General features: G+C 58.2%; 2 protein-coding genes across 3 annotated transcripts in view; one reads left to right on the forward strand and one right to left on the reverse strand.

The window, feature by feature from the left end:
• Positions 1-2,458: 2,458 nt before the first annotated feature.
• On the reverse strand, positions 2,459-11,925 carry LOC108501061 (coiled-coil domain-containing protein 92). Its single transcript, XM_017822594.1, has 4 exons — positions 11,881-11,925; positions 6,932-7,085; positions 4,755-4,802; positions 2,459-3,114 (listed from the first exon to the last, which is right to left on the reverse strand). Exons 1-4 carry the CDS (start codon positions 11,923-11,925, stop codon positions 2,459-2,461), a joined length of 903 nt encoding a protein of 300 aa, XP_017678083.1.
• A 2,753-nt stretch (positions 11,926-14,678) lies between these two features.
• RAP1GAP2 (RAP1 GTPase activating protein 2) overlaps positions 14,679-18,604 on the forward strand; it is a 60,768-nt gene continuing 56,842 nt past the window's right edge. Inside the window, exon 1 of one of the 2 annotated variants that reach the window (XM_017822754.1) lies at positions 14,679-14,692. Coding sequence is in view for 1 of the 2 variants with exons in the window: in XM_017822749.1 (XP_017678238.1) it covers positions 17,437-17,486 (50 nt within the window). In the remaining variant the exon portion in view is untranslated. Of the gene's footprint in view, positions 14,693-17,385; positions 17,487-18,604 lie in introns of those variants that run through there. The other variant, XM_017822749.1, reaches the window with a different exon arrangement.

The raw sequence follows: 18,604 nt of genomic DNA on the forward strand, positions 1-18,604 counted from the left end.
TCAGCAGAACCTCTCAGAACCTGAGAGAAACAGCAATTTCCAGAGGCCAAGGGCACCTCATGGAAATGGCATCCCTGGAACCACGACGCTGCAGCCCTGGGGCTGCTCCTGCAATGCCTGACAAACCCCTCTCGCTGCCCCTGTGGGTGGGTGACAGCAGGGCCCCCAGCACAGCCGGCTCACCCCAGAGCTGGGGCATGGCAGAGCCTGCCTTAGATCACTGTGCAAAGGGAAACAGGTGGGAAGCATCCCACAGCCTTGCCAGGAGCCAGGCTCTGGGGTGTTCTCTCTTGTGCAACTGCAGGCAGCGCTCATAGCCCAGCAGGGTGTTACCAGTGCCCCCCTGCTGCCCTGCACCCCGCCAGCCCCAGGCAGGCAGCCTGGGCATGCAGTGCTCTGCCAGGGCCTGTGAGTGCCCTGGCCATCCTCTGTGCAGCCTCCTGCAGGGGTGACAGTCTGGGAGGGCCGGTGGCGGCTGGTGGGGGCTCTGTGCTCCTGAGGCAGCAGTTCCAGACATGTCAGGGGCTTCAAAAATTTCCTGCTAGAGCTTTTGTGCCCCAGAAGCTGCACACCTTGGCCGGCCTTCAGCCAGGGCAACTGCTGCCTGGGTCCTGCAAGGAGGGTCCAGCATGGCTTTGCTGCACTTCTTCCCAAACCCAGGGATGTGTTAGGGACCATGGGAGCAGCTGGGGAGTGCGGGGTCCAAGCCCTCAGGGGTGCCCTGGGGAAGCAAGAGGGGTCTTGCCTTCCAAAGCCTGACTATTCACATCACAGCCAAAGAAAATGTACAAAAGCTGCTAATTTCTGCCCTGCTAGTGCAGCTCACATGCTTCAGGGTTCATTTTTACCAAAGAGCTGGCCTGGGCACTGCTGCTGCAAATCTCATAAAAGCATTTTAATAGAGTATATAAATATTGAACTACAAAAATAGACAGCTCTGACTGTATGGGCACACTGTGGCTGAGCAGGGGCAGGCCAAGCCTCACTAGTCTATGATGGTGATGTCTTTGAAGAGGTTTCAAACCGAACTGGAAGGAAATGGGGTCTGATTGCCCCCTGCAGCTCCCTCCTGCCTGTGCCAGCCGTGGAGGCAGCGAGGGTCCCGGGGGAGGCTGCTGCCCACCACCCAGGCAGGGCACTGGCTGTGGGCAGGGGTCGGGTCCCGGCTGGATGTCACTGCCCCAGCACAGCCAGGCCAGCCAGGGCTGGCAGCCCACGTGCTGGGGTGAAACCTGCCCCTTGGATTGCCCTGAGCAGCACAGGCCCTGAGCAGCGAGACCTTTGCCCTGCCTGGCCACCGGAGCCCTCCCCTCCTAGGGGTGTTTCACAACACCCATGGAATGGATTGTAAAGCTGACAGTTTGGTTGGAGATCGGGCAAGGCTGCCCCAGCAGGGTGAAGGCAGCTGCCTATGGCTGCTCTGCTGGGAGGGATGGGAGGTGGTGAGGGAGGACTGGGGGGCTGCTCAGCCTTTGGTGGCAAACCCAGACCTGGCTGTTAGATGTGACTAAGAACCGAAATGCTGGTGCCGAGAGCCCTGTGCAGGGGGCACTGGGAACAGCCCTGCTCCAGCAGCACATGGAGCCCGGCTGTGGCAGGCAAGGAGCCACAGGGGACTGGTGGGACGGGTGCTTCCAGCTCTTGTGCAGCCACCTTGTCTGAGTCCTGTGTGTGAATGTAATGTGGGGGAAATCCATGTGGAGACATGGTTTGGAGACAGCCAAACTGCTGCACAGGAGAGTGAGGGATGGGACCTGGCCGGCACGGCAGCACTGTCCCTGTGGAAGGGGATCCTTCTGTCACCCACAGGATGGACTGTTGTTCAGCTTCCTGCATCCTGGAGAACCTTCCTGGTGATGTCCTGGGCCCTCTCCAAGCCAGCCCAGTGTCGGTGATGCCCAGGGTTGGAGGCCTGGCTGAGCTCATCCCACTGTGCCAAGCCACACGCTGCACAGCCCCTTGCTGCTACACACACACCTCCTGGCACCCCTGGCTAGAGAAAACACATCTGGTGCCCACTCTGAGGGCAGCAGCAGCAGGAAGATCTCCTCATTACAAAAATGCTTGCTTGCTTCTTTCTTTTTCTTTCTCTTTCTTTCTTTCTTTTCTTTCTTTCTTCTCTCTCTCTCTTTCTCTTTTTCTTTCTCTCTCTCCTTCTTTCCTTGGAAGCTCTGGACAGGTGCTGGACCATGTCCCCTCCACAGCCCAGGTGGTGGGTGCTCCCCTGTCCCGCAGCTCTGCCGGTGCCACCCTCAGCTCAGACCCTTCGGGCAGAGGAGTCCCGCCGGTGTCCTGTGGGTGGGAGGTGCATGCAGGGCGGCCGCTTTCTGCTGCCCCTTACCCCCCTAGGGGATGGGGGAAAAGAACCTTGGCCGGCGCCCGCCCCGGTGCTGCCAGGCTCAGGCCTTCCCGGCCGGTCGGGCCACGCTGTCCCCTATTCCTGGGCCTATTCCTGGGCCTATTCCTGGGCCCGGGGGGCACCGTGGGCACCGGCCCCCTGCCTCTTTCCGGGCTCGCCCTTGGCCGACCTGGCCCTGGCCGCCGGGTCCTGCGGGGGCTGCCGGGGCGGTCTCTGCCCCCGGGCGTTGCCGGCCGGGCCGCGGGGCTGGGCCGGGGGCTCGGGGGGCTCCGGGGACAGGCGCTGCGGGGCGCGGGGCCGCGACGTGTAGAGGAAGAGGGCCGGGTCGGGCATGGCATCGTGCTCCTCCGGCACCGGGTCCCTGGGGCGGCCGCCGTCCCCGGGCAGGCGCCGGGCGGGCGCTCTGTGGCCGCGGCGCCGGGGCCTGCCCTCGGCCGGGGGCTGCTCGGGGGGCGGCCGCCCGCCCGCCCGGGGGCCCGGCAGGCGCTGGGCCGTGGCGTGCAGCTGCAGGGACAGGTAGGCGGCCGCCTCCGTCTGCTTCTGCAGCTCCGTGTCGAGGATGGTGACGCGGTGGCTCCGACGCTTCAGCTCCTCCAGGAACCGGCGCTCCTTGCTGCGGAGGCTGGAGCGCAGCGCAGCCACCAGCGTCTCCTTGTGCTGCAGCTCCTTGCGCAGCTCCAGGTTGTCCTTCTCCTTCTCCTGCAGCTGGGCCTCCATCGCCCGGCACTTCTCCTCCAGCTCTCGGTCCAGGACATCTGCGAGTCAAAGCACAGAGAGGGGTCAGGAGAGGCAGCAGTGGCTCAGTGCACTGCTCCTGCTGGGTGCTCCCAACGTGGATGTGGCTACTGACCACTCCGTGGTACCAGCATGTCCCACCGGTGCCACTGAGGCTGTGCGGGTTCTTCTTGGAGCTGGGGCTCCAAAACTTCCCATGAGCTGCCCGAGCATGGGCTTGCTGCCAGCACAGGCGCAGGAACCCTGTCAGCCCTGAGCCACAGTGCCGCTGGCACAGTGCCACGTGTAACACCCAAATGTGGGGTGACAGCAAAGGCAGTTTCAGTGGAGGACGTCATTGCCGTGGAACCTGCCACCTTTACCTTTAAAACCAGAGTTTTAAAATTTCCCTAAGTAACTAGGTTTTCACCCTAAAAGTGACTTTGAGTGTGTGCAGAGGACATGGGGGAATACATGGACTGGGAGAGAAAAGGAAGTGGTTCAGGGAAACCATCAGCTCAACTTTGGCCTCAAGCCCTGGGACTCCACAGCCTGGTTAACAAGGATGGAGATGTTAATCCAAGATTACAGAGGAGCTGGGCTGTGCTCAGCAGAGAAGGAGCTGATATGCCAGGAGGGAAGACTGGGCTCTGGGCAACCCCATCCTGGCACAGGATGGCCAGGCAGCCAGGGGGATTTCCACCTGGGGTGGAAGGGCTGAGCTCAGCAGGCAGCAGGAGGGCTGGGCTGGGCTCCTGCCCCCAGCAGCCCCAGCCACCCACTCCGACACCCAGCCCTTGGCAGGGCGCTGGCTGGCACCCGCCCACGCTCCCTGGCCTGCCCAGGCCTGCTCCCGTCCTCTGCAATACTCTGCTTTTTACTATACAATTGGCAGTCCCTTACAGCCTCAGCTCCTCAGTGCTGCTGCAGAGGGAAAATGCTTTATAATGAGGTCCCAGGGAGGCAGTTGCAGGCAGTAATTATTCCATGAATGGCATTAGAAAAGCAATCATGGTACTGCCCCATAAATGTGGCAAAATGATTGTGCTCTTTGTCAGCTCTAAAAGGCTAAAGGATGGGCAGGGACCATGGGTGGGACTCGCTAGGTTGTGGCTGATGACACCCTGATGGCACCTGGTGGGCTGGGTGCCAGACCCTTCACCATCAGGGAGCCCACTGGTGCAGGGAGGGGCCCCTGGCTCCACAGGAGGGGCTGGGAGAGTAGAATCCCACTGGAGCCAGCCATGGCACTGTGTGAGGGTGCCAAGGGCAAGGACCCCAACAGCCCCAGCGAAAGCAGCCCCCATCCACCCTGGCACAGGCAGCCCTGGTGCTGAGGACACAGTGCAGGCTGGGGCTTAGTGCCAGGGACTGTGCCCAGGCAGCACCAGGGAGGAGTTTCAGCTTTGTCCCTGGGATGGAGGAGGGAGAGGAACCAGGCTGCTCACAGAGCATCCACTGCCAGCTGTGGGGTTCCTGGGTGACACCAGCATTTACTGGGCTACCAGCAGCCTGTGAACTGCATGCTGCCTTCCCAGCCCTGCCCTCAGCCCCTCTGTCCCCTCAGCCAAGGTCCATGTCCCCTCCCTGGGCAGCCCCAATGGGTCCCCTCTGGCCCAGGCTTTTCAGGTGGCCCCCACACAAGCTCCCCCTTACCTTGTGCCCAAAGCTGTGCTCTTACCTTGCTGGCGAGCCTCCAGCTCTTTCATTTCCAGGTCATGGGTGAGCTCTGGAAGAGAAATGGAACAGGACTGAGGAGGGGCATCCCACCCATGCTGCACTCCCTGTGTCTTCCTCTGCTCCCTGCGGGGCACTGGACATCACTGAGGCTGCAGCGCTGCCTCTGCCGGCCCATGTGGGAGCGTGGCCATCAGGCTGAGCTAAAAATAGACAATTCTGGCAATTTATGTTATTAAGCAGCCTGGTGGTCAAGGCAGCATCCTTGGGTCCTATCCCACAGCAGAGCGGGAGGCTCCATTCCTCTGGCAATGCCTTTCCTTTTTCTAAGAGAGCTGCTAAACCATTTTCAGTGCTTTAAATCAGGGCAAAGAGCAGAGCAATGGACTGAAAATAGATCAAAGTGTAAGTTGCCACCCAAAGCATTTCATAATTTACTGCTCCAGGCCGATCGCTGCCTCTGCGTGTGACGCAAGCGGGACTGCCTCATCCCAGCACAGTGTGCCTGCAGAAGGATGCTGCCCTGCTCCAGTGCAACGTGGAGCTTCCAAATCCCTTCCAAATTCCACCAGCTGCAGCCCCTTCCTGCCTGCTCAGCCCTGACATGCTGCCTGCTTTCTGCTTAGTCCTGGGCTACAATACCAGCTCACAAAGGGCAGCTCAGGGACCTTCTGGAGTTCACTTTACTCTGCACACTCTTGCAGACAATCCCTTTTGAATTAATTATCACAGCCCACCCAACCACCAACAGCCCTGAGCAGAGGAGGAGGGGGGCAGCAGCAGCATTCAGCTGTTTGAGGGCTTTTTTTCCCCCTGAAAATGAGTTCAAATGGTTAATCTTTGCCCTACATTTTTCTTTTAATCTGCTTTCATGTTGACTCTAATCCTCATCACTGCCATCCTCCTGAAATGGAACACTTGGCTCAGGCTGCTCTGCCTGTCTGTCTTGGAAAACAAATCTGTAGTGAGAAGGCAGAACTACCTGAGAACATAATGCAGTTTCTGGAAAGCATTCAGTGCTCCTGACTGCCCCAGTGGGAATCAATGGCCATTGTGCTATTTTTCTGAAGCTAAAATAATAAGTTTGGAATCTCAGATATATTCCAAATGAAAACCAAAGCAGTTGCCTATTTCCAAAGACACCGCCCTGCTGAGCAAGTGTAGGGATGACACACATAGAGCCCGGGGTCTAAGCTTCTGTGCTGGAGCCATGGGGGCTGGTAGGGACCTGCCCCAGTACTGTCCCACAACCCCCGAGGGGCAGATTAGAACGAGCTCTGTGGGAGGGAGAGCCCTTCCCACAGGGATGCCTTGGAGAGACCAAGGGAAGAGTGAAAAAGTCAGAAACAACAGTGCCAGAGCAGCAGACACAGCTCCACAGGGCCCCAGTGAGGAAGAACTGACTGACTGCCTCCACTCTTCTCCTGCAAACAGCCCCCCTAGATAATGGCACTCAAATGTCAGCAAAGTCACCTTAAAACTACCCAGGGGTTGCCCCATCACTCTTGGCAGAACAGGCACTGCAGAACCACACACCTCACCTGTAGGACAGGACCTCTCCAGTCAGACAGGGCTGTCCATGGGTCACACTGGGAAGGGGAGATCACTCATAACCAATTGTGCAGCTGGCTCATTTCATCCCCTGGGGACAGACCCCTCAGCCTGATTTAGGCAGGAAAACCCCACTGTCTTGCTTGTCTGGAGAGGCCATAGATGAAGCCATTGAAACAATGAAACAGAACAGCAAAAGCTCAGAAAGGGTGGGGAAAATAGCCAGTTTTATCAGTGCAGACATGTCTTTGTTTCCCAGGAATCCGTGAGGATGAGAGACTGGAAGACAAGGCGTAATTAACTACGGCTGAATTATTGATGAGAGCAGTGGCACAAGCTGGAATGAGTTTGAGTGGTGGCAGGAGGCCGGGCAGCTGTCACTCCTGTGGGGATGGCTAGAGGGGACAGTGACACTGCTGCAGTGGGGCCGTGGGTAGGGGGCCGGCAGCTGTGCACCCCACAGCCACGGCCAGGCAGAGCCCCGAGCCCCAGGCTGCAGTTTGGTGCTTGCCTTCCCTGCATCCTGCCCAGTGCCTGTGTGAGCACCCTGGGGTGCCAGCAGGAGCTTTCCTGCCCAAGGTGCTCTGTGAGCAGGCAGCTCCCACACACTGTGGCCATCCCAACGCTCACCTGAGCAGTGCTTCTGCAAGCGGAGGATCTCCAGGTGCAGGTCATGAAGCAGCTCCATCTGCTCCTTCTTTAGGAAAGCGATGTGCCGCTGCACGCTCTGGATCTGGTGCTCCAGGGACACTGTCTCCATCGTAACCAAATTCACGGTCCAGGCCTGTGGGGAGTGGAGACGGCTGGTGATGGAACGTGCAGCAGCACACAGGGCTTGTGAGCCCCAGAGCCCTTGTGAGGGCCAGAGCCTGTGGGTGCAGGGTGGTGCCTGCTCTCCTCTACCCTTTCCACAGGGATGTGGCTGTGGGTGAAGCAGCCCTGCTTAGCCAATCCCCAGGGAATGGCCCCAGCCCTCTCATCACCCCGTGCCTGCGGCCAGGTCCCGTCCTGCCTGCTCAGAGACTGCATGGGCAGAAAATGCTGTTGCATGGACCCTGGCATTGCAGCAGCCATTTCTGTTCTGAATTTGGCCCAGGGAATATTTTATCATGGAGCAGGATGCATCTGGGACAGGATTGCTCCCCATCATCCCCAGGTGGGAGTTGCACCAGAGATGAGTTTGGCTCTTACTTGACATGCCACACATTAGGCAGCAGCAACTGCAGCAAGGATCCAGCACATGAAAAATACAACATGCTCCGTCTAACCTGATCAGTGCTGTGTGGCGAGAGGAGTCATGTTGTCTTCCAGGAGAAGAAACGTCTTCCCTGGTAATTTGCCTGGCAGACAAGAGCTGCTGATGTCTGAGCTGGGCTGGGGGTCCAGCACCACGTGTCACCAATGGCTTCGGCAAAGCAGCTGCATGAGCCACCCACCTGTGCTGCTGCACAGAGAGATAAAAATAACCCCCCAAAGAACCCTTAATCCTGGGAAATAACATTTAGTGGTGTGTGGAATCTGTCCTTGCTCCCCACACCCAGCCCAGGAAGGAGGGAAGCTGCAGCAAAGTAAGGTAACCTGGCAGTGCTGGGTGAGTGGCTGGACTCGGAAGACCTGAGAAGTTTTTCCAACCTAAATGATTCTGTGGGGAGCTTGTGCCACAAGCCTGAGGGACAGTGTGCACCATCCTGTCACTGGGAAGCTGGTTCCATTCCCTCCTTCATCCACATCTGACTCCAGTTGTCTTTCTACAGAAACTCCTGAACCAAGTGAGCACTCGGCTCACAGTTCCAGCACACCCGGCATGGTGACATAGGGCATTTTGAGATCATTCCTGCAACCAAAATCAAATCAAACTGCATTTAAGCTCAATCCCACAGTAAGCAATCCTGGCAGTGACCCAAGGTCAAAGCTTTGTTCCTGCCAAAGGCTCTGTAGGTTTTCTCCGTGTTCCTGTATTTGATGAGTTGGGGGGTGTGGGGTGGTTGGAGGCAGCTGCAGCACCCAATTGGCAGGTATAGGAGTAAAAATGATCCAAATTGTGTTCTGCTGGGGTTGTCCCTGCCAGAGGGGTCAGACCCACCTGCACCAAGGGCTGGGGCTGGCCTGGCCCCTTGGAGGGCTGTATGTCCTGGTGCTGGGGCAAAAATTATGAGAGTTAACTGGCATCTGCAGGAGCCCAGGGCTGCAAACCACACCACGGATACACCCTCCTGCCAGCCCTGGCTGCGATGGGCTGGGCTCTGGAGCAGCTTCTTGGTGGGAGTTGTGGTACCTCATCTCGAGAAACATCAGAAAGTAGGTTGGCCGAAGCCCGGGGGACACATAGTGCTATTTTCAAGCACTTTGTTCTGTTTAGTTGAAATGTCTTCAGTAGAATTGGCTGCAAATTTTCCATTGAACTTTCCCTTCTCCCTCTAAGCAGGAAATTACTCTTTTTTTTAACCAATGAAAATGTTTTCCTTTAAAAATAAGTAGTTGATAAATATCAAGCTCTAAAGGAAGAAAAAAATTGTTTTTGAAGAAAACAAATTGAGATCTATTTATCATCTCTGACTTGGAAGTTGAAGAGTCCTCATAATTTACCTGTGTATGGGATCAAAAGAAGTCTGTCTCCAAAATTGCTGTGGGAAATCTTTAGTGGTTTGAATCAGCTTTGCCTGTCTGACATGACTTTCACTGTTGCTCTTGAGAAACAGCTCTCAGTCTGTGGCAGGAACATCTGGTGTCTCATGTTGAGGAGAGAGCACCTTGCTTTGTCTAGCCATGAACCTCCCACCAGCACTAAGGGAGGCAGGGGCGGGACACAGGGGCAGACAGGGCAAGACACAGAGACAGGCAGGGCAGGAGCTGCCTTCATTGGAAATGGGGACAGTGCTGGAAACAGTCATGCTGCTGCCCAAAAGCAGAGATGGGAAGAGCTCTCCTGAGGCTCTGGGGACCTGCTGTTCACCACTTGCAGCCCCCTGGGTGACAGGAGGACTGTGCTGTCCCCTCTGCAGCTCACACAGCTCTGCCTCACAGGTGTTGATGCAAGAGCCAGAGCTGTTAACGAAGCTGCAATCTCATCCTGAGGTTTTGGGAGCATCAGTGAGGCGTTGGAGTGTCCCTGACGTTAACAGGGCAGTGGATAAGCACTTGCCTCACCAAGGCAAGTTATCCCAAAGGGTTTCAGAATCAGACTCTCAACAGCTGGTACCTTCCCTCCATGGCTTCTGAAGTCAAGTGGGCATTGCAGCAGCATCCTGAGCCTTTGGTTTGATGCATGCCTTCAGTCATTTCACACAGCACGATCCTTGGGCAGTGTTGGGAGTTAATAAGGATTAGCTGCTGTTGGCTGATTTAGCGCTCACTGGGCCAGCGCAGCTCCCATCTAGTAATGCCAAAGCTCCCCATGCTGAGGGCTTCAGAGCACCCTCAGGGGTGATGACCATGAGTCTATGCAGTGAACCAAGGCAGGAACCTTCACCCTGTGCCACAGAGGTGAGACCCGAAGCACTAGTGACTAGAGCTGTCCCTCCCACCAGCTCCCCCCGCCCAGCTGGATGAGTTTGGCTCCCAAAAGGATTGTTGTACTGCAGCAGGTAGGGATGAGGTTGGATGCCCCTGCTCTGATCCCTGCCTTGCTGCTTACTTCTCTTTTCCAGACTAGTTCTAACTTGCCAAGGCAACTGGTGGTGGAAGCTCTCAAAGTGACCGTGTACTCTGTGGCTTTGAGGAGTTATATATGAGGTTACAACTCCAGAAAACAACATCATTCATAATAAAAGCCAAGGGTAAGTGATAGTCCTCTTTAACTTGAAGGATACTCTGTGCCCTTGTGCTTCTGAGAGTGGTACACGCATACACACAGAAGGAAAGGAGGCAGCAATCAGTTAAGAGGTGGGGTCTGCCCCTATTCAAAGTTGACACCTACAGCCTGAGCTGGCCCCTGCTCAGCTCTGGATGAACAGCTCTCTCCAGTTTTGGAGACTAGACATCCAGGGGGCTTTGATCCATCACTGAGAGCTTTCCAGTAACAGGGTTCCCCTGCTGACCATCTAAGACTGAGCACAGGACTGCTGAGCCAGTGCTGGGCTCAGCCCCCTGCATTCCCCACACGGGGTGACCATGGGGGCACAGTCTTGACTGCTGAGCCTTCCTATGGGCCTGCCCCTGCCTCTAAACCACATTTTCCCCCCACTCCTTATCCTTTCACCATGCAACCACAACCTTTGGGACAAGCACATTGGGAGTCCTGATCTAGCTGGTTGTTTCAAAGCACTGTTGGAAAACCTCAGCGAGATTTGCAATTTCATCCCAATTTATCAAATTCTTATTTCACAAACCAAAGTGAGTGAAGCAGCCTCTTGAAGTAGATACAATGACTAAATCAGTTGCAAGAGCTGATTTCCTTTGCCCAGGTTGATTTTCTTTGGTTGAGAATTTGCTTCCAGGGCAAAACTCTACCGAAGTCTGTTGATCAATGCAAATCAGAATCCCAAAACTTTGACCAAGAAAAACCCTCCATCTCGATGATGCATCTGAAAGGCAGATGCAGTGTTGCATGTCCATGTACCCCTGCACACACACCATCACAGCAAGGTCTGGCCTTTATCCGTCTGATCATTATTCCCCATAAATGGCAAAGTAGCTGGGAGTCAGAGGGCACAAATGAGGTTTGCAGGAACAGGTCGATAATTTGTCCTGCTGTGCTTGCCAGCAACCCCCTCTCCATCACATTAAAACATATACAGGAATAAACACGGATACATGTTAGAAATACGTAGTGCTTAGTATTTACAGCTCAAAGAATACAAAGAAAAACTTAGCAGCAATGCCATGAAGCCAGTGTATCTTTAATGTAGGGAAATCATTCCCTACATTAGACAGCAGGAAGCTCAGAAACTTGCAGAAGGTCACAGAGGCAGTGGCAATGCCAGGAATAGAAACCAGAGGTGAAATCCCGGCCTTGGAAAAGTCAGTGGGAAACCATCCCTGATCTCAGCAGAGGCAGAATTACACTCGGAGCGCTGTTTGCTATTCATTATCTGTCAGTATCTATTTACAGATAAAATCAATACAGACGTTGATTATAAATTATTGTGTTTTCTCTCAATTCTCTGAGCACAGCTGCCTGAGGAACAGCCCCAGCGAGGCTCGTCAGGGGGCTGCGGATGCTGAAGGCAAGGCCGTGCTTTCTCCTCCCGTCTCCGGGGGAATTCGCTATGGATCGAGCTCTGCGCCGGGAGCCGAACCGGGCCCGTCACCGCCGCTCGGGGCCAATCCTCCTCCCCGGGGCTCCCGCGGTCCGCCCGCCCGCCGCGGTCTGGCAGCGGCGCTGCCGGTGCCGGCGCTGAGCCCGCAGGGGCGGCAGAGCCCGGCGGGGCTCGGGGGGACAGCGGGGACAGCCCGCTGCCGGGGGAGCGACACCGCCGCCGGGGCGGGCACCGGGAGAAGCAACTTCTAGAACCGGCACGGCGGGGCTGCGGGAACTTCTGCGGGGCCGCCGCCGCAGCCCGGGGACCCCGCCGGCTCCGCAGCCCGGCCCCGCGCCCCCAGCCCGGCCCCGCGCCCCCGGCCCCGCGCCCGGTCCTTACCTGGGGGGAGCGGCGGGGCCCGGCGGGGCGCCCGCTGGGCGTCATGGGGCGCCGGGGCCGGGGCCGGGGCCGGGGCCGCGGCGGCTCCCGCGCTGCCCGCGCTGCCTGCGGCGGCCCCGCCTCGCCCGGCCCGGCCCCGCCGCCCGTAAACAGGCGGCAACGTGACCGGAACTGGGGAGCTCCGCCGGGGCGGGCGGCGGGGGGGACCGGGGAGAGACCCCCGCGCCGGGGACACTGCCCCGGACCCGGGCCGGGGGAGCCGCTGGAGGGGGAGCCGCATCGGGAACGGGGCGCCGCTCCCCGGGACCCTCGGGCCCCGCTCCCGCTTCTCAGGACCTTCGGTGGGGCTGGGTCCCGCTCCCCGGGACTCTCGGGACTCTGCTCTCCGGGACCTCTGGTGAGGCTGGGCTGCTCTCCCGGGGACCCTCCTGTCTCCACTCCCGCTCCCCGGGGACTCTTGTCCCCGCTCCCCGAGACCCGGCGGTCGCCGCTCCCCGCCGCTGTCCGCAGTGCTGAAGCCGCGCCGGGTCCCGCGGCCGCCGCCCGCCCAGCCCCGGGCGCGGGGACCCCCCGAGCAGCCCCAGGGGGGCAGAGCGGGGGGCTCGGGGTCTGCGGGGGAGGCAGCGGCGGTGTGTCCCTGGGGGGGCTGCGGTGTTACCGCCACTCGGGGGGATGTGAGTCAAATGTGGGCCGGTACCACCTGCAGCCAGGAAACCAGTGGGCTGAACCAGCAAAGCTGCGGTCATAGAGATAGCGCAAAAACGTTGTTTACTCATGTGGTAACTGATTCTTCACGCCTTTTGTTTGCAGTGCCCAGACCAGCTGGGGCTCCACATTCAAAGATGACTCAATCCTCTGCGCCTCTGCTCTGGCGGGGGAGCTGGGATGCGGTGGCCTGTTCCATCCGCACGGCAGTGACGGTGCAGGGAAATGGTAGCGTCCTCCCCGTCAGCTGACAGTCTGCTGATCCCCGTTCCCTTAAACCCAAATCTGCCACAGGGAGTGCAGTGTTCCTGCTCTGATGCTCAGCTGGGTTGTGCTGCCATCCTCACATTAAAACTACTTCAATTCTGCTTATACCAGCGCACAACCACCACACGGAGGAGTTGTAGGGCAGCCCACGGGGTATGGTCTGTGGTATGATTCTACTATCCCACATCCTTTCCTTCCCTTGGTGCTTCCAGGCTCTGAGTGAGTGCTGTGCTCCACAGAGTGACTGAGGGTGTGCCATGGCAGATAGACTGTGCCGTGCCTGCAGTGAAGCACATGCTCCAGGTCTGATATGGAGCACAGCAGTGTGGTCCAGCCTGGCCTGCTGTGTCTAGTAGCAGAGGAAGGCTGGCTTTGGTGTTAGGGCTCATTGAGAGATTGAGTTTAGTTTGCACAAAGAGAGAAATCATTAAATCAGGAGAAAAGATGAGCAGTGGGGTCTGAGGGTCTACACATGCACACACAAGCTGCTGATTTGTAATGAGTTATTCAGACAGATCTGCTTGCAGCTTCAGCCAGCACAACTGAGAGCTTTGGGGCTTCCCAGTGCTCACCCAGTCATGCCAACTCCTGTGTGGGTCTCCTCTCAACTTGTTTTCTTTGAAAAATGAGTTCTTCTTGCAACAACAAGTTGTTAAGAGGTGGCAGATGCCTGTGTGAAGAAGAGTGCAGCCTTTCTTGTTCAGAGAAGTGCTGTCTCATTAGGAGCCCCTCTCACCCATTTGTGACCATCAGGTCAATGCTTGCCCAGGTGTCACTTGTCCCTCTCAGGGCAGTGTGCCATGTTTAGGGGGTGTGGGTGTTTTTAATGTCACGTTGTGTCTTCCCCTAACTTGTGTGCTAACTTGAGTAGCAGTCAGCTACAGATGGGAGGAGGGGAGAGGGGATATCTGAGTGCATCATGTTTCACGAGGTTTGAACAATTTTCATTGATTTTCCACTGGATAAAACAGTCAAGGTCAGGCACACAGGGATGGAGAGCTGCTCTGTAAATGAGGTCATCGCTCCAGGATGCAGCCTGCCACGCCGGATGGCAGCAGAGCACCACGCATCCTCTGCACCCAGCATGGCACAGGATAATTCCATCACCAGTTCCACAGTGAACTGGTTTCACTGGCAGCTTTTCTGAGCAGGACGTGGCAGTCCCTTTGCTGATGCCTCCAGCCACCATGATGTCCTGCACTGCAGTTACGATGTGACCCTTCCCCACTCCTCCCTTGCTCCAAGAGAAGGGAGCTGCTTCTTGAACAGATCTGAAGTTGTTTGTGATAACATAATGAGGCAAAAACGGCAGGAATGCCATTTCAGGAGGAATTGCGGGGTCCCTGCTTTCAGCCCAGATGCGTGACTGAGGTCTGGAGGCTGTTGGGCAGAGCCAGTCAGCTCCCTGCCCATTGTACACCAGCTGGGAGACATCTCACTGCCATGTGCCTCAGTGAGGGCGCTGACAGCCCCTGCGCACGGTGACCCCGGCGTTCAGCAGTGTGGCAATGTGGGCAGCAGACATGAGGGGACCCACTGTGCACCTCGGCCCCGGGTTCTGCTGCAGCGACGTGGTTTGTCCCCTGGAGCGAGACTGGTGGAGACTGAGGGGATGCAGGATGAGAGGATGTGGGGATGCGGGATGTGGCATGCAGGGATGTGAGGATGCGGGGACGTGTGGATGGGGGGTGCGGGGTGCGGGTGGGGCTGCGGGCGGCAGCTCTGCCGAGAGGGGCTGGGCTCGGCCGTTGCTCCGAGCCGGCACTGACCTCTAGTGGTACCGGCACCGGCGGCGGCGGCACCGGCGCGGGCAGCGGTACCGACAGCGGTACCGACAGCGGTAAGGACAGCGGCAAGGACAGCGGTGCTGGCACCGGCACCAGCACGGGCAGTGCCCGTGCGGCCCTGTCGGTGTGGGTGGCACTGGAGCACGGTCCTGTCGGGCTGCAGCCCCGGTGCTGCCGGGGCTTCCTGCTGCGGCCGAGCTGACAGCCCGCAGCCGGTGCTGGGCAGGCGGGAGGGCGGCTGCGGGAGGGCCGGGGCGGGGGTCGCGGCCGCGCTGCCCTGCGGGGTGAGGTGTGCTGTGTACCCCGGGTAAGGTGTGCTGTGCACCCCGGGTGAGGTGTGCTGTGCACCGCGGCCTCGCTCTGCTTTCAGAGGCCTCTGAGTCTCACTCCGACACTGAGGTCTGATTGATCCCGTCTTAGCCGAGATACCTGTCCCGGGAGGGCAGGTGAGGACGGCAGGGATCCTACACGGCGCCGCAGTCAGTGGGCAGAGACCGCCCCGGGCAGCACCTGGGGCTGCTCCTGCTCACGCATCCCTCCTTCCTGGGCTGCTGGAGGAGCTGAGGGATGGAGCTTCTGCCTGCGAGTCTGGATGTGGCCAAGGTCCTGCACTGGGTGAGCACAGATCCCCTCGGCGGTGACTGGTTCCTGGACCAAACAGCTGATTCCCAACAGGAATCATCCTGTGTGCACTGGAGTTAAACCTGAATCCTGCACCCTTCTATGGACTATGGCTGACTATGGGAGTGCTTTGAGACCAGAGCTTCCCCCTCTCTACCCTGGAGTTAATTATTAGGGGGATTTTTGCATTTAATTTAAAAATGAGTTTAACTTCACCTCAAATACTATTTTTCAGCCTAATTGAAACATAGTGTGTGTGTCTTCTAATTGCTTTGAAGAACCTAATAAGCGGCTCCGTAAAATCTAAAGGCTAAAAGCTGGAGGGTTTTAATAAATTTAACATTAGCTTAACATCTCCACGGGGACTGTAAAATATCTACTCATAAGGATATTTGCTTGAGCTAAGCCATGCAATTTATCCCTGCAGGTTAGCATGTATGTGATATGCGAACACTCCAATTTTTTATTTTTCTCATTATTTTACAACTTTTTCCCGATTTTTCCAATATTTTAAAATAAAAGTTGTTTTTACTTTTAAATCTCTGAGGTCTGCAAAGATCTTTGTGCTGAAGCAGAGGTGGGTCAGCTCCTGGGCTCCAGAGGCAGGAGGGTGTTTCAACCTCCTCTCCTTCCTCCCCCCTGTCCCATCACTGCTCCCCTGCCCATGACCTCCTGAAGTGGGGTACAGGGGCTAGAGAGAGAAGCCAAGGCTGGGGTGAGGGTCAGTGAAGGGTCATCCATGGCTCTACCCTGCTGGGGGGCAGCGCAAGTGGTTGGAGTAGTGAGACCCCCTCAGTCATTCCCCCCTGCACACACATTCCTCTGTGTGTGCAAATGTGAGGCCCAGCACAGCTCTGGGGCTCTGCAGAGCAGGGCCTTGCCAAGCAGTGAGCCCTCTGCTGCCTGGTCACCAAATATGATATACCAGTGATTTCTTGGTTACCATTTCAGCTGACACACCCAGCTGAGGGCCGAGGTGCTGTGCCCCTGTAGCAGAGCAGCTGCCTGCTGCCCATGCAGTGCGTGGACGTGGTCTGTCTGGGCAGGCTGTTCTCTCCAGCCTGGAGCCTGTAACTCATGGGAGGTGAGAGCCCCTCCAGAGGGCAGGTCACTGCCCAGATTCGAAAGACCCCCATCTGATTCCTTTTCTGTGGCCCAGGCAAGGCGCAGCCTCTCCAGCTGGCACAGGGAAGCACCCTCTGCTGCCCAGCTGCGAGGAGGCACCAGTGCTCTTCAGATTCTTTTGGACTCAACAACAGCAGGACTCCAGAATTACCAATAATAGGTATTTATTTGAGTAATTAATGCCATTTGGTTTAAATGAAGTTGTTGGATTATGGATCCTGGGTTTGCTGAGCTGTGAATTAAGTTCTCAAAGACCAGAAAAGTGAGGATTTAGTGCCAGAAAACCACTTTTGAGAAACAGCTTTCAGTGTTATTTGAAGCTCCTTGAAGGAACATTGTGCTCCTGATTTACTTCTTGAGCCCCCCGCAGCACCCAGGGGCTCCCAAGGGGGAACCTCTGGCTCAGGGCTCCTTCTATGAGAGAATGGTTCTGCCCAGTGATTTGGGTGGGTACTCTCACGGTGAGCAAGAACTGTGACAGAACCAGGGGTGGGGTCCAGCCCCCAGATTGTGCAGGTGTGGCCCCCACTCACCCCTGCGCACTGGTTGTGAGAGGTGGAGTGAGTGGGGGGTTTGGGGAGGGCTGGGCTGGCAGGGGCTCGTTTCAGGGTTTCTTTACCCCGGTGGCTGTTCCCGAGGTCCTTTGGGATGCTCGGCGCAGACTTGCTCTAAGCATCTGAAAGGCTGGAAAACGAATGTTTCCCTGGAGCCCTGGATGGGATCCAGCTGGTCGGTGGGAGACTCCGGGGTCCGCAGAGGGGTACCGGGGGCGTTGTGTGCCCCTCCCGCCCCCGCAGCCCTCCCGGCCGTCCGTCGGGGCTGCCCCGGTGGGGGACATTGCATAACGCTTTACATAACCGGGCAGCGAGGGGCGGCCCCCCCGCACCTGCCCGGGGCCGAGGGGCCCCCCCGTCCCGGGTCCCCCCGGGCGCCGGAGGGGGCGGGAGCGCAGGAGCCGCCGCAGCCGCTCAGCCCCGGGGCCGGTGCTGAGGAGCCGCCGCCGGCTCCGAGCGGGGTCTGCAGGTCCCCCCCGCCCGGCGGGACCCCCGGGATGGCCTCTGGCAAAGCGGCAGGAGAGCGGCGGTGGGAGCTGGTGCGCTGGTGAGTGCGGCGGGGGGGCCCGGCACACTCGGAAGGGGGAGAGCGGGAGGGGCTCAGTTCGTGAGGGGGTTTGGGCTTTAGCGTGGGGGGCGCTCCCAGCCCACGCTACGGGAGAGGAGAGGAGCCCTCGCGGGGGAGCCCCGAGTGGGGTTGGAGGGACACGGGAGCTCGTACCGGATCGCGGGCGCTGCAAGGGGCGCCGCGTGGTCCCGGCTGTCGGGGGGTGTCCCGGTGCGGGGGTTCCCGGTGGGGCGGCTGCTCCAGCTGGGGGGGGACACGCTGGGGTGCAGGGAGAGGGCGGATGAGTGCGTGGAGGGGGATTGCTGGCATTTGGGTTCCTGTAGAAGCAGAAGAGTCGGATCCCAAAGACTTCCTGCACCCGGAAAAGTCCCTGCCCGCGCAGAAGGAAGCGTGGGAGCGGCAGCGTGCCGGGGATGCCGGGGTCCCCCCACCCGGGGGGAGTCCCCGGGACACGCGTGGGGTGCTGGGGCTGCTCTGAGCTCTGGCGTGCAGGGATGGGGCTGGGAACAGGGCGCTGGCCGTGCCCGGAGCAACCGGGACGGGCTGACATTGGGAACAAGCTTTCTCTGTGTTCTTTTATGTTGAATTGTGCAGTTTGTGACGTCCGAAGCTTGTGACTTTTGAGCAGGGCGCTGCGGCGATGCCAAGCTGTGGCTGGGTGACTCCGCGGGGACACTGATGGAAGCTCCGGGATGGGGCCCAGGCTGGTCCCAGCAGCTCCCGGGCGGGATCAGAGCCTGAGCCAGGCCGGGGCTGGGTACCGGAGCCCCAGCTGTGGGTGGGAGCCCCGCAATCCCGGGCGAGTAGCCAGAGTGGGAGTCACTGAAGCTTTTTTGTTTTTTCCTCTTCCCCGCCCCCCCCCCCTCTTGCAGACAAGGACACTTTTTTCTTTGCACACTTAGACACAAACTGTTACAGCAGCTGCTTGGGTTGGCTGTTCTGCATCTCCACTGCATCACCCCTCACTTCCCAAAGGACACCCTGGCTTCCCTGACTCTGCTCTGTGCAGGGTTATCGTATATCAGGGCTGCAGGGAGCACTGGGACTGCACCATGCTTGGTTGCTTTTACCAAGAAAATTGGCAGGTCACTCTGTGC

The sequence above is a fragment of the Lepidothrix coronata genome, unplaced genomic scaffold (assembly GCF_001604755.1).
Source record: "Lepidothrix coronata isolate B3197 unplaced genomic scaffold, Lepidothrix_coronata-1.0 Scaffold99, whole genome shotgun sequence".
NCBI lineage: Eukaryota > Metazoa > Chordata > Aves > Passeriformes > Pipridae > Lepidothrix > Lepidothrix coronata.